The sequence below is a fragment of the Ischnura elegans genome, chromosome 3 (assembly GCF_921293095.1).
Source record: "Ischnura elegans chromosome 3, ioIscEleg1.1, whole genome shotgun sequence".
In the NCBI taxonomy this organism is placed as follows: domain Eukaryota; kingdom Metazoa; phylum Arthropoda; class Insecta; order Odonata; family Coenagrionidae; genus Ischnura; species Ischnura elegans.
In genome coordinates this window covers 135353450-135369638 of record NC_060248.1, presented here as the reverse complement: position 1 = coordinate 135369638, position 16189 = coordinate 135353450, and the positions used below count along the sequence as shown (strand labels likewise).

General features: G+C 36.4%; 1 protein-coding gene across 3 annotated transcripts in view; it reads left to right on the top strand.

Moving 5' to 3' along the window:
• LOC124156624 (regulator of chromosome condensation-like) overlaps positions 1 to 15270 on the top strand; it is a 48689-nt gene extending 33419 nt beyond the window's left edge. For all 3 annotated transcript variants that reach the window (XM_046531271.1, XM_046531272.1, XM_046531273.1), the window contains exons 7-10: positions 632 to 775; positions 1843 to 1956; positions 7634 to 7792; positions 10988 to 15270. In XM_046531271.1, the coding sequence (XP_046387227.1) occupies positions 632 to 775; positions 1843 to 1956; positions 7634 to 7792; positions 10988 to 11205 (635 nt within the window). In that variant the 3' untranslated portion in view covers positions 11206 to 15270. The remainder of the gene's footprint in view (positions 1 to 631; positions 776 to 1842; positions 1957 to 7633; positions 7793 to 10987) is intronic.
• The last annotated feature ends 919 nt before the right edge of the window (positions 15271 to 16189 follow it).

Sequence of the window (16189 nt, the reverse complement as noted above, 5' to 3'; positions counted from 1 at the left end):
AGTCATTGACATATGTTAAAAAAAGAAGTGGACCTAGAGTTTATCCTTGATGAACACCCACCATCGAATTTTGTGCAGTAGAAGTGTATTTGACTTCATCAAATGTTATGGTTATTAACTGACATCTAATGTGCAAATATGGTATGATCCATTGATGTGGAATGGCACTGGTGACCAATCTTTGAAGTTCAAGCAAAAGATGGTCATGGTTTACAAAGTCAAATGCCTTAGTGAAATCATAAAATAATGCTTATGCCAACAATGCTTGAGAATGAATTGTCCAATTTATTTCCAACCACTTAATTCACACTTCTTCTAAATGCTCTTGTGCCAGAAAATGAGTTATCTTCCCATGAATTTTATTAGAACTTTGAAAATACTTGATCTATATTAATTAATATTGTGTATGATTCAATTTTGAACATTCTGTGTCAGAAGGGAAGCTCTCCTGGTAAGATTTGATTCATTCCTTTAAGTTCACTTTTGGATCAAGTCCACCATTTTTATGGTCATTACAGCTTTACAATATTATTACCACGAGTCACATTTGTGGCTATTTATTATTCTTCACACCCACACTTGATCACTCTGTACAATGAAATAAAATATTCTTCTATGTCTATTATTTCAGCTCATTTGTTGTCTCCATTGCCTGTTTACTTGAACCTCAAAGTTATATTTGACGAAGTGTGGGCAGGAGCCTACTGTACATTTGCGAGGGAGAAAGCTAAAGGGGATATCTACGTTTGTGGTCTGAACAACTTCAGCCAGTTAGGTGAGTACATATTAATGTGTAATGGTACGTATTCAAATTGTAATGTACAGCAAACTCCCAATTATGTATTTGGGCTAATGATTGGAAGAGGTAGCACAAATAATCAGAAAACAAGAACAATCCAAACTTGCGCTCTGATTTCTTGTAATGTTTGTTGTTTACATAAATCGAACAGTGTATTACTCGAAAAAGGCTATTCGGGCTTCCAGCTGGGTGTTCTATTCTGCCAACGTTTCGGAAACGTCCTCTTGCTCAGGGCTAGCCCTGAGGATGGAGCCCGACTCGTGTTGTTCTAAGATAAGATCTTTGGAGAAAACTGGCATGAATTGTTAAGGTGGTTCTTCAATTTTTTTCTCATCAGCTTAGCAAAGGGATATTGCATACCATCACAGTACTGTGGAAAGTAAAGCTTGTAGTGGTGACAATATGCTTTTCTTTTCAGGTCTACTCCCTGCTCACTATGTCAATATTATTGAAAAAATTAGCTCTTAATGCAAAATACTACATAAGCATTATTTTCCAAAAATTCTTTTAGAGATCCTAAAATGAGCCTTATTTCCGTACATTTCTTATCGCTAGAATTGTGAATCGATGAGTACAATTTTTCTGGGGTGTTTTGGACTCTTCTGGTCACACTCATGCATGTAAGAGGTACATATTCCTGCGGCTGCCTCTTCACGCCTTTTGATATTATGCTCTTGCTAGTTACAAGAAGGGTAGACGGTAATGTTCTGCAGAACCATGTGACAGGTAACACAGTTGAAAGTTTGTATTGTTCACGGATTTCTATTAATTGACCAAGGTTTTAACAAAAGTGTCATCATAAATGACAAAAGTTTGAAGAAACCAGAGTCTGTTATTAAAAATCTGTAAATCATACTTACTTTTTTGTTGGTTGTACATGGCTTGCTTTGTACTTTGCTTTTTTCCGAGTGATAAACGTAAGTTAAGTTGTGCTTAACTAATGTTGACTTATTATTTATTCATGCCAGTGCTGTCTGAAGTCTTATACGGTTTATGATGGGTTTCTGTTTTCTTCAGTGATAGCACCCATTGTTGTTTTTCAGGTCATCCTTTGACAAAACCAATATTTCATCCTGTTCGTGCCCCTACATTTTCTGGCAACAAGTGGACCATGATATCTGGTGGCCAGCATCACACGTTAGCCCTTGATCATGCTGGTAAGTCTGTATTTTTTTAAACATGAGAGGGTGCACTGAGAATAAGTGTGTAATTTAACTTTTTCTCATAATACAGGCATCCCCCGAGTTACGTAAGTGATGCGTTCCGGCAGACTCTGCGTAAGTCGAACCTTTGCGTTAGTGCTTCAGAGATTGAGATCGGCACGGTAAAATTCTCAGCGCAGAAATGCGCTGTAAATTCTCGGTGAAGTTTCATTCAATTCACTGCGATATTCATTAACTCTACCGCGTATTCTTGCGTTATTAGATACAAAATCGATAAACATTAATATAGTGTGAGAGTTGCATCTCGAGCATTGCCAATCAAAATGCATAATATTATTCCCAGAGTTGACCGATCGCGTGGATTCGGGAAAGTACGGTATCTCAATGCTACATTACTAAACTGAATACTTAAATTGATTCATTATGTTATATTGCGATCTAAGGGCCCAAAGAATGCATCGTCTACCTACCTTTAATCATTATATCTTCTGCCTTTTATATATTACGTCGATCGATGAATCTGGTGGTTTCACTGCCAAAGTTAATACACATAGGAGTGTCCAGGATTACGAGCAAATAACACACAAAAAATACCAGTAAATTACTATATTCTTAGATACATTCACACGCACATACACTCAATCTTTCAAGCACGGAAACATACTTTCATTCTCTCATATCTCAATAAAATAACTTGAAAATATCATCATTTGAATATTTACTTCGCTGGAAACATCTAAGAGTATTTCCAAAGCACGAAGCTAATTAAAAGTGAGCTTTTATTCAGCCAACTCCGTCATTAACGTGCCACAAAGTTAGTGGGGAAAAGCTTTCAATGACGCAATATTCATTTACAGTTGCACACAATATGAGAGAACAAGAAAATGCAGCTTAATAAAATTTTCCGCCAGAAACGTGTACACAATTACGCAATTAATATCGTGTGTCAACTTTTTCTTAACCTTTTCGCGGCGTTCATTGCCAACACTCACATGCCGTTACGTGGGTACTAAACAATTCTTTTCCGCAATAAAGATTTCTGCTTGAACTTCATTTTCTTTTAATTCCACAGATGGAAATGTCCAAACTTAAGGATACAATTTTTAAATAGTTGAAAGTCGGAGTTCGGGTGTGCATACTGTATAACAATATAGTTGTATCGTACAGGAATGAGCGCAACCACATCCATCGCTAGAACTGCAAATTTTCACGTTGATTGCTGACTTGGGATTTAAAATCTATTTTTCTACAGAAATTAATGAAAATTCCTTCGAGGAATGACAAAAATGGGTCACTTTGTTATTTTTAGCACGTAAGAAACTCGATAACTATTCGATATTTTTTCTACCATAGGTATTACGAGCCAATATCTACTTCTTCGCGCTCGCATTCGAAAATTAACGTAATCATTTGAAGTACGGTTATCGCTTACGTAAGTACTAATTTACGTAAGTCGAGACATACGTAACGGGATGCCTGTAGTTTGAGAAAAAGTTTAATGGGGAACTTGCATGAATGTTTTTTATTTCACAGGCGGACAGAAAGTTATTTTCTGCATTCAACAAAGAAAACCGCTTGTAAATCTGAATTTTCCCTCAAGACATAATCAATGATTAATATAACGAATTTTAGGGTCCTTGGGGTCTTTGCGCTGTTATGAATTTGCATTATACGAGAGCTTTTTAACATTGGGAAGATAAGGATGCGTTCCTGGTAGCATAATAGGGTTGTTCACCATAATTTTTTTATTTAAGAAATCGAAAGATCGTGCTTCAGAAGGAGCAATGACAATAATATTATGCTATTTTCTTAATTGTACATGTTTAGAGAAGGCTTTAAACAGTGACAAATTTTACGTAACGCCAAAAAGCCCTACTTCCATCTTGAATTGATGTGTGACGTCACAAGCCTGTAGATGCCCTACTGCAGTGTTGTTTAAGTGGCTCAGCAGGGTTATTCCACTTTTTTTCAAGATCTCCAGCGTCTGCCGCCAGATCAGTGTTTAAAGAAAATCCAAATTTATCCTTTAATAAGAGTAATAATAAGCAAAATTACCCTTACTTGTACATATTTATTGCTCATCATATCATAAATAGCACTACAACGTACACATTTCACGAGTTGTCTTTTTGATACGAATTATTCGAATATATTCCGAATCAACTGATTCAATGAAAAACTTGACTCACAATAAATATAAAACACTAATAAAACATGATAATCGGTTTTCCAATCACTATGCACACGCTAAAAGAATTTGCACTCCTTGAAGTTCGAAAGATTCTCCACACCTCACTTCTCACTCATCACTAACGACTTAGAATCAGTTTACGTTATTTCACATTGACATTTCGAGGACAATGAAATGAATAGGCTGAAACAAATAGCTAAACCGGTTATTGTAACATCAAAAAACTTCGAATTTCACTATTACTCTTACCGTAACCAAAATATGACCAAAACAAAAACAAACAACAGCGCAACGAAATTCGTGAAATGTAAACACTCGTGAATGCTCAAAATGAATAGGTAATAAAATCAAACGGAACTTAGAAGCGAACAAACGATTGAAAATTAATATGCGTTCGATGTATCCCTAAAGCACAACTAGCTCAAATATGAAAAATATCCCCTAGGCAATAGTTAGATACCTTAGATCGAAATGTATAGGGTTGATTGAACTAGCATGGAAGAAATAAATAATTTCGTCGAAGCAGTTACATTCACAACTCACTTCACTCTTTACTTCATCGTCTATATGCAATCATTCACTTAGGGGTACATTAAGGGCACAAATTTTGTTCACTTGCACTAGAAGCACAATGAAAGTTCACTGCACGTAGTTTCCTAGCAAATGCAGCAATACAAAACTTTCAATTCCTGTCAACGCTACATACATTGCCTGCCTAACTTGAAGAATGGATTTCATGTCGCCTTGATCCATCCGGAAGCTTCATGCACAACATAGGCCATTTCAAAATAAGGAATAACCTTGGCAAATGTCCAGTCGGCATGCAGAGTACTCAGCTTGGCATCGAGCGATCGAGGGTACAGGCCAGCCGTACAGGCTTGTGTCGTCAATACCTCTATTTCAAGATGGCCGACCGTTTTTGGCGGCGTTTAAAATTGTTCGAATTTTGATTGCTAATAATTCCATCATTACTTTTTCAACGCATCTGTCATTCATCCCAATCAAAATGAAATTACATCAGAAGTGATATACATTCGTTTTTTTAGACCGTTCTGATAGGCTTGAACAACCCTATTGTTGGGTATCTAATTTCCTCAAAACCATATATATTCCCATTAATAGCCTTATAATACCCAATTTATATAAATTTTATAGTTTAAAGTATCTTTAAAGATAGTGAGCATGCATCAAAGACTTATTCATGTTAAAAAAAATTTGTACGTGCTTTTGAAATTCCCTCCTGTCGTGTGGGTGGGCTAACATCTGCTATCTCAGGGGTTCGTAATGCGTTGCCGGCAGTTGACGATTTTTAAAACTAGTCTAAAAACAACTGTTGTGTCGCCCAGGCCCTTTTGTAGCTCATCGAAATGACAGGAAAATGCTACTTTAAATGCCATTTCATAGCTAGCGGAGTTTATGAATGATAAATCATTTTAATTTGAAGTCCTCCGAGTCACTAGCAGCTACGTGAAACAGTCTTTAAATGCCTTGAAACCTGACCCAGGTTTTCCTTCCCTGAAAATGAATGAATGAGAATGCATTATTTTCCAAAACAATATGGTTTCGTCAACACTAAAAACTAGTTGAGGAGGAAAGCAGCCACTTTCAATCACAGCTTGGAGTTCATCAGAAAATGTTGCGGTGACTGCCCTATCAACACTTGCAGATTCACCTGATATCGCCACACTAAAAATATCTGCTTGTCGTTTAAAACTCTGGAACCAACCGGAGCTTTCAATAAATGTCTCGGAGCGATTACCACCCTCGTATTTTTGAACTGATTCACAATGAACTTTCCGTATGTGTTGACCGCTAGGTTGAAGTTGGTGCGGCTGAGGTCACTGATGTTTTAACTTCGTCTTCACTCAGAATAAGGCATCGTGAGTATAAACTTCTGTGCAATATCGCTTTGACGCTCTCCATTTTCAAAACAATTGACCTCTTTCAATTTCTCTTCTAGGTTTAAGGTTTTTCTCGGTAACTTATTGATTTTTCTACCTGCATTCCTATTTTTTGCCATTTTTCTCTTGGTTTTCACTTGGTATGGCTCTATCGAAATCACCTTCTACTGCTGAAGTGTATTCCTGAGACGCAGAGGGCCCTACAGCTGCTGGGAGGGAATGAAGCCATTGTGTTTGAGACTCTATAGGGGACCCTTTTATGTGTTGATGATATTTGTACGCAACTCACGTCACCGCTCCATTTCTCCCACATGAATAACTATGACCTGGAAGGCTTTAGCGTGGACCCTCTACCTGGAAGTCAATTGCCCGATAACCTATGACGGCAAAAATTACGTCTCAAACCGTATTGCTTGAAAAAAACTCATTTCCACTAGCCCCACGCTTAAATAATGATCTAAGTTAACTAAATATATAACAAAAAAGAAGAATTGATGCAAGCAATGCTATTAATATGCGTAAAATGATAGCAATTTCGTGTGTACTTAGCCCAAGTTCATGCTTTATCATGAGAGCGTTTTTTGATTAGGCTACACTGTGTTGCGATATTTCACCGAGGAACGATTTGCCCTATATCGAAATTGCACTATATGAGGCATGGGTGTAATTTTCATTATTATAGCAAGTGCTTTTCTTGTGCGCTCTGAATTGGCATTAGCTTTCCAAACCCCGCTGCTACGGGATTTTTAGGTTTAGGATCATGATAATTTTTTTACATGAACTTTCACAATTTTTTTGTCTGTTCTGTTATCCGGGGCTGAGATGAATCCTAAAAATGCAAATCTGTTCGGCTGTTATGGATTTTTAAATGAATTGACACGATTTTCAACTTGTAACTGACATATAGATTTGAATTGTTATCTTAACCAAGTACTCTTTTTAAGTAATCTTATCTTTTAGAAATTTACTTTCTAATTTTTAATTTAAGGCCAGGTTTAGTTAGTCAATTCTTACCATTGGCATCTAATTTTATAATAATTTTCTACATCGTTTTAAAGTTTTCCATTTAGTTTTTAGCCAATTTATTTCACCATATTAGATAAACCAGGTTTTGGCATTTTGTAGTTCCACTTGTACTATCACTGTCGTATTTACTTTTTGTCAATTTTTTGCTTCTAATAATACCTTCTAATTTCGAGATATAGTGAATTGCTCTTTAATTTCTACACTCCCTGTAATGATGGTTCGTTATAAAATACAGAACAAAAATTATGTACTTATTAAAGTACTCGAATAAGTCTCAAAATATTATCAGTACTTACAAAAAATTACTTCCACTCCGTGGCAGCCATGTTGCCCTTCCTCTGATCTGGTGGCCGAGTTGGCTGCCCAAATCCTGGGATTGGGGGAGCCAACTTGCGAATTGGGACATGGCTTTAAACTCTTTCACTGTGTTGCAATTTTATTCATATGAATAATAGGATGAGTTCACATTCCCCTCATATTCAGTGAGTGGCTATTGTATTTGTTAACCTTAATTCTGTTTCTATAGGAATGCCAACTTATTATTTATTTGTAGGAGTTCCTTATGCCCTGGGGCGCAAAGAATATGGACGTCTAGGCTTGGGAAAAGATTGTGATGATGCATCTTCCCCAACTCCAATTTCTGCCCTGACCAGTAAGAAGACCAAATGGGTTGCCTGTGGCTCGACTGTTTCTTTTGCTATTACTGAGGATGGTAAGTATTTTATAACATTTTTATCTTTATAGCACTGATGCATCAATGTGCATATACAGTGGAACCCCGATCTATCGTTCCCGCACTCATTGTTCACCGTTCCTGGTCCCAAATAAAGTTCCATAAAGACAATGTAATTTTTTCCCGCATCCATCGTTTGATGAAAATGAGACAGTGTTTCAAGAAGTTGTAGTTTATATTTTACCTTTTTCAGTGTTACATTTAGATATCTGGGGATATTTCTGATCATCCTTTCTGGAGATTCATACCAATGCCATGTGCTTGAGAGGTCAAATATTTTTCTTTTGAGAATATTTGTAAACTTGAATATTAGCACCATGATACATTAATTATTCCAGATTTTTTTTTTCAAAAAGTATTGTTAAAAATAAATATACCAACAGTAATATATCACAAGATATTATAATTATTTATTCAATATCAGTAGAGCTCCTTGATTTTTGCGAATGCAAATCTTGCAATTTTGGCACATTTTGTTTTTACGTGAATTTTAATGTTTTTTACTTGTTTTTGCAATTTTGCACCCAATTTTGAAAGGATTTTTGATATTTTGTTACTTTTTAAATTTCAAACAACCAGAAAGCGCTTCTGTTTTTCAAAAAAAATCCACATATAAAGTTGAAGCCGGGAATTTAAACAATGGACTCTCGACACTGCTGCAATTCCTTAACCCAAAAACTCATTCAAGGCATTATCATCAACGTCACTATGCCACCATTAAGTTCTTTTTCCCAACCAACTAAACATTACTTGTTCCGACAAGTGCTGTGAAGAAGAGCTTGCAAAGCGGCAGGTAGTATGTTGAAGACTTAAGGGCACCCAAGTTTTGGCTTTTGCATCTCATATCAACATAGCACAACAGATTTAGTATTCAGCAGTCTCAAGTGCAAGAAGCGGCCTCAGAGAATGTTCCGAAAAGTAACTCCGTCCTCATAGCGAATGCGTTCAGGGGCGTACTACTAGGGTTGGGCCCTGGGAGCCCACAACCCCCTACTAAATCCAAACAAGGTGGTATGGTGGCAGTACTGCGATATATTTCAACTAAGATTGAGTATTTAAATTCGTTATCAAAACGATTTTTCAAGATGGCCACCGTGCACAACAATTTCCGAAACTCCTTTTCCGGCAGTTCTCTGTTGCGTCCAAAAGTTGAACTTTGAGAAATTTTATGGACTTGGAACATATTCTTGAAATGATTCAATTAATTAGGGTTTACGTAGGATTGTAAGTACCCTACGTGACCCTCCTGACATGTTAAACTACGAAGTATTGTATACACGGTGTTTACGAGTATGCTCATAAATAGCGAAATTGTCAGCCACAATATCTTTACTGAACTCCTACATCTCCTCAATTCTTACCGTAAGCTTTTGGGCGAACCCTTTCCCTCCAAAGTTACACTGTCTATTAAGATTTCACACTTTGATGCACCACAGTCAGAAGCTCTGACTTTTTGCTGCTTTCGCCGGAATAACTATTTTTGTTGACAAATTTTTCATCGTAGTTCGTATAAACAAATGCCATTTGCTCCTGGGGATCGAGCCCAAAGTCCATAATTTCAAAACATTTCTTATTATTAAAACTTCATGTTATGAAATACGAAGTTTTGATAGTTATCGCTAATATCAATTGTTGTCGTTATCATGTAGGGTTAGGCAAATCCTCGTGAACATTTTTTGTAGCCTCTGGAGAAATGTTTATTGCACCGAAATGCCACCTCTCCTCCCACCAATATATTCAAGAAGTGTGAATTTGATCATCTCTGCGCTCAGATCCAACCTCTGGCGCAAAAAATACTCTCCAGATCAGAACGTTTATTATTTCTTGAGACAGAGGAAAAACAAATGCTTAATTTTGAGTACTTTTCAACTCTTGATAGAGTAAATATAATTTCCTTTCGTCTAAAATTATTATGCTGTAATTTTGCCCACCAGGTTTTATGAGAGTGGAGTGGATATGTTAATATCTGATCAACCTGAAACATTGCATTTTAAGTGTCACAGCAAAGACTTTTATTTGGTGCATTATAGGCAGATGAATCGAATAAAGCACACATTGAATGTGCATCATGTTTTTCCTTGTAAGGAATTCCAGATGGTAAAATGTAACCATGTTATCATTTGCCACTGTGCCAATTGAATATTTTGAATAATTTGAATACCGACATATACCTCTCTCTTCCGTAAGCATTGCCTCTGGACTGGGAATCGAGCAATCGAAACAGTTTCCTCAAGAATAGTTCCTTGGTCATAAAAACAAAGAATTTTGGTCGTGAAGGACTATGCATTTTCATTTTAACCTTAGAAATGATATCACTTGGTGTATTCGAGGAAATAAATTATTGAATTTATTAATCTTGAGTTACCTCTAAAAATTAAACAATCAACCTGATTTTTTATGATATTAATTCTACTCCCCATAGCACATTATTTAGAGGTTGAAATCAGAAATCTGAAAAAAATGAAAAGTAAGCCACACCCCAATTTATGTGGTATGGAAGGTATGTGGTGGATTTTCTGCCTCCTTTATGGCCGTATTGGTAATGTAGTATTTCTTGGTGATCTGTGAAGGTATTTTTTAAGACAATATGTGGCTTTCGGAGTGTACAGGCTCAAGTAGGATGCTATTTTGGAATGCCACAGCTTTCCTGCAGAGCACTCATTCCTTCACCCTTGTTTGGGTCTCAGTCTCTGCATGTTCTTAATTTAGATAGCAGAATCATTTATGCATTTGAGCAATGATGAAGGTGGAATGGCCAATCATATCTGAAACTGAGAGAAACTCTGCTAAACAATGTGCAAGAATAGAATAAAATCCTACATATCTGTTGATTCCTTTCTGCCATACAGTTGAGGTCAGTAGGTTATGGCTGATGCATGAAATAGTAGAGCAACTATTCTTGGGTTCAATGTATTCCACTATAAAATGCCTTCAATCTCTGTGGTTCAACATTCGAGCTAGAAATGTAAATTGCTATTATTGTGGTTTACTTCCTGTGATTGGAAGTTGTTTAAAGGATGATTTATCCTGTCTCTGAAGGAATTCGCAAGCCTTGCATGCTATAAGGCTACGGATAGTTGTGCAGTGGAAATTCTGTGATTCTTGAGGAAAGAAAGTTGAATCAGTTTCAGTGTTTTTAGCAATCAATACAATAAGTTTATCAATTTTGCACAGGTCTTACATACTCGTGGGGAATGGGAACAAATTGTCAGCTTGGATTTGGTGATGACGACTCGGACGTGTATGAGCCTAAGTTGATCAAAGCCAAGCAGTTAGAGGGGAAGGTAGCGATGTGTGTGTCTGGAGGGGGCCAGCATGCGGTGATACTTGCCACAACTTCACAGGCCGCTGCAAAGACCAGCTCTGAGGCTGCTGGGACATCGAAAGAATAATAGTGGTGGCTCTCGGCAGGTAGTCCTAGGGGGATGCTTGCTCTCTGGTTCTCGTCGATGTGGCGAGTGAGTTGCTCTTGTGATGATCTTTCCCTTTGCTCTGAGAACCTCAGAGTTGCCCGACTCATGTACTTTTGTTTTTATATCTTTGTTGAACATTAGTGACCATGTGACTGTAAGTGTTATCACTCATCATTGTCAAGTTTCAAAGAAAACTGTGATTGTGTTTGAAATGATAGTTGCCAGGAGGTGAGTGGACTACTTGTGATATACTGTATAGGGATGTTTTGGGATACCATTGGTGCAGGGTATGAGTTGATTTCACTCCCCTGTTTATAGTGTTATATTCATAGCAGTTTTCTCGGGGATGTGTCCATTTGTTCGTACATGAACTGCAACCCATTTGCCATATTATCATGTTTGTTTCACAAAGTGAGAGCAATGAACAATTGGACTGTGGATATTAACGTAAAGTGAACATGGTATTAAATTCGTGAATGACGGAGGAAATAGTCTGCCTCATCCTTATGCCTGTTTGCCATTGACTATATTTTCTTATCACCATTGATTCAACTTTGTTTCATTTGTGCTTGATTAGCATGTTGGTGCATAATTTACATTAATCACACACTTTTATCCATCAACTTTGGTGTGGTGAAAGAAATTTCTTTTTACTATCTGGTAGATATAATTAGGTCATAGCTTCATCATACAGAAAAGCCATATTAATATGCAAAGTAGCTTGGACTTCAATTTCAAATGCATTTGCGAGTACATATTTATCCTGCAGATATTGAGGGTAGTAATTACCAATTTATGTCAAGTTTCTCTTTTAAATGTGTTGAAAATATATTGTATTTGGAGAGTTAGTTCACTATGAATCAATAACTTTTTTTCTAGTGCATTATTAAAGCTAACCTGAATTTTTTTCATGATCCTGAATATGACATTCAACGTAAGTGAAATTTTTTTTTAGCACATTATTAACCCAGTTTTTTCCATCAACTTAAAATGGCCCAGAAATGCATCTTCTTGTAATTTGTTCATCTCTGTCTGCAGGAGTAGTTCAGGATTCTCTCTGAAATAGCGTGATTTAAGTCAAGCTAGACATGGTTTCTCCCCTATGTGTAATGGGTTTGAGTGAATATTAGGTACAGTACACTCCTGATTATCCAAATGGGCCAATTAACGATGGCTAATGAGGGACGGCACAAGCAATCGGAAAAAAAACCCAAATGTTTTCATCAATGTCTTGCAATGTTCGTAATTTACGTAAAACAAACAATGTATTATTATTTACGCAGTTGTTCTGTTATTATCGAGTGCTTCCCGGACTCATTGAGAGCATCCTTTGCCAGTTTACGATCTTTTTAATGGCGATGACATGGTTGTACTCGTATTATTGATGTTCCATTTTAGGCCTGGTTTCGAAATCACACATCCGTAGCTGTGTGATCATGGATACAGAAAAGTGGTTTGCTGGAATGCTTCAAAACCACTGCTCGACATTGGAAACTACACTGTCAGAAACCACGCCACTTAGTCGCGTCTTGCACGAGTTGCAACTGCTACGGGACGAGAAATCCGTGATCATAGAGCGTGCTGGTCGCGCACTGCGAGTCTTGGAAAACAGGAACATGGTGCTCCCGTGAATGCAGCTAGAGCGCGATCGCTTCCGTTTTACGTTTGGGGATTCTAACGGGAATAATGAGCCTGGTATATCGTAGCGTCAATGCAGTAATTCCGATGATATTTCATCCGATTTTATTTTTTTATAAAGATCACAGAAAATATTGAGCGAGAGTGAAAATCATGCACGGTTAATCTGCAACACGGATATCCTGCAGCCGGATTATCGGGAGTCTGCTGTACATGTATGTATTCCTTACAATTAATGAAATGGCAGTAAGTTAAAGCTAGAGGTTCAATCAAAAATTTTTTCTCCTTACAAACTGAATTGCTTTCTCTCGGATGAACTATAAATTTCCCAAAATATCTTCAATTAGCCCTTAGGTATGATTAAAAAGGTCGTAAGACAATTTATCTTAATATCTTAATTGTTAGCTCAAACAAGAGTGCTGCAACAATTTTGCTTTGCTGCAGGTAAACATTTTCATCCATAAGCTGGGTACAGAGTCATGCTGCTTTTTTTTTTTCAATTCCATGAAATTTCAATACCTTTTTCTCTTGACATTATTCCCATTCTGCATATGTAGAATTTGGAAAATGGAGTTAGTTCACTTTGTTTGGATGCCGTCAATAGTTCATGAAATATTATGATACTCATTTCTAAGCATGATTGCTGACAAGCCGCAAATTAAAAGCCGAACCTATCTAATGCTCTAACTAATCCCATGGAAATGTAAATGTTTCGGGTAAGGGGTATTTCACTCGAGGTGTTTTAGTCCCATAGGCACCTCTTACGATTGATACGTTTTCTTAATTATTTTGTGGCTTGGTAGTATTGATAATCAGGGAAACGTTAAGTGTGTGATTTCTTTGCTGCTGATTTGATCTTCTTGAATGAGAAGTATGGAAAGTGAAGATTCTCATTTCTTTTGTGGTATTGGAGTTTCAAAAAGTAGATTAGTGTGACTTCTTTACTGATAAACGTCTGCAGCTTTGGGTAATTAATTGACGAAGCATGTCAGTAAATAGATGTGTGAACTCCTATTATGATTTAATTCTTTAAAAATACTGAATGCATATCAAACGTTAATTCCTGACTGGCTCAATGTTTTTCTGCTGTTCATTTTAGTATGCTTGTAATTGTTACTTGTTAGAATGTGTGTAATTATACTTGTTTGACTATTCTTAGCATTGACCTGAATGATTTTATGTTAAATATATGTTTACTGTTGTAGTTGACTATATTTTCTATTATACAGCTAATGTCCAGCATGTTCATATCATGCTAAAGTCATCCTCAGATTCCTAACATTTTGCTATTTGCTTTATGTGATGTCCCAAATAATTCTGACCTGCTAAGAGAGGGGTCAAGAGTTGTCAAATGTTGGTGTGAATATTTTCCGGTGAGGTTATCAAGTTTTTATGGCTATTAATTTATTGCAGAACTTGCATTAGAATTAATCTTGTGTCAGGTCATTGCTATATTTTTTAATGGGTTAAGTTTGCTGTAGTCTATGTTTGCTCATTGTGTGTGTGTTTTTTTTTATAAATTGGTCGGTGGGAATCTGTGTAACATAGCTTTCATACTTATTTTATTAAGGCTTAAATCATTCTTGGTATCATCCGATACTAGTGTTTCAAGCACATGTGGTTTCAGCTGGAGAGTGTTAGTTGTCATCACTCTAAATTATGTGAATTGGGGGGGTTAAACATGTGCTTGTATCCAGTGAAGCTGTTGATTCATAATATAAATGTAACATTGTCATACATTAACTGTGTTAAAATTGTCTTTTTTTACGTTAATTTTCTAATGTATGTTTTTTAGAGCCATCAATCCTCTTTGTGTGAGTTCCGTGTATTTATTTGCATTTTTAGTTTACATATGTTTCTGATCACTGTTCACTGCCTTTAAAATATTTTGCAGGCTCGCATGAAATGATGTCAGTAGTTTATTTTCCTAGTCAAGTCCTTGAGCCAAAATGGGTGGGTTTGAATCCCACACCTCTAGAATAGCCACAATTGCAGTGCACTGTAATTAAATCAAACTATCATCCTAAAATGTTTTATTCTCTGTGATTTTCAATTTTGCTCAGTGCTTTATTTGGTATGTAACTTGTATTTGTAATCATGTATTTGTCTTAAGCTTTCACATCAATTGGGCCTCATAATATTTTGTGCTTATTTTAATATTATTTTTTGTATATTGTACTATCTGTTCAGATCACATCATGTTTGATCCAAGGAAATTAAGTATGGTATGAAATTTGACTCTTAGTTTAGTTTTAAGGCACATTAGGTTGAAGATTTTCATTGCAACTGATTGAGTGGTCAAACTTCTGTTGTAGTTATTATTCTATTTTTTTTATTTTTGTGTACTGCTATGTCTTTTTCATTAAAAATGAAAGCATAAATTAAATTAAAAATGGCTAATCAGTACAAATGAATATTTTTGCAACTTGGGTGTTTTATATTTGTAATAGTAATATCAGCAAAGTATTGTAAATCTTCTCAGTTAAACTGTTAAGTAAATTAAGGTTGAGCCATAATTTTTCTTGCTGATCCAATGATGTGTTGAAGTGCATTTTATTATTGGTTTTTGTGTTAAATATTATGACGTTGTGGATACTGCACAGTAGCATTCCGTGCTCATTATGTAACATCTGCCTCATGGAAGTTGCTAGTGAATGACCGAGGACATAGCGGCTATGTCATGATTCCCTCTTTTGGTATATTCTGCCTTGAGCACCAGCCACTTGCAGCAGGGGCAGAGAGAGCAACTATTACCACTTGGTGCTTGTCTGCCAAGAGGTAAGGGGTGAAAAAAATTCTCTTTTGTTTCTCTCTGCAAGGGTGCCTTTATAAAGATGAGTTTTCATTATCCATTTCATTGTCGCTTTCATTTTACAATGCAGAAAACAGTTGTCTCTCCTCGCAAATTTTTTTTACTAACTTTTTTGACAAAAAACTTTTTGCAGATCTTCAACCTGAAATTTGAAAAAGAGCCTTTTGCTGTTGAGGAGAGATCTTTTATAGCATGGTATTTTAACTTTCTTTATGAATCTTTTCGCATTCTTAATATGTAGTTATTTAATTTGGTTTACAAGAAGGAATGGAAATATTTATCACTTATAGTCTTTCCTATTTTTGGTGTTAATTGGCACTAACTTGTTATCTTGTTTGGCTGGTTGCCTAATTTTTGGACTGACTTAAGTCGTGTAACAAGCTTCAATTTCCTCTGTCGGAATCCTATTGTTTTACTTGCTCTCTGGCTCTCATACCTCGTTTCTCATTTATATAATGCCAAAGGTAATCTTTGACAACCCTCCGCCCCACCATGTACAACCATTTTTCCCAT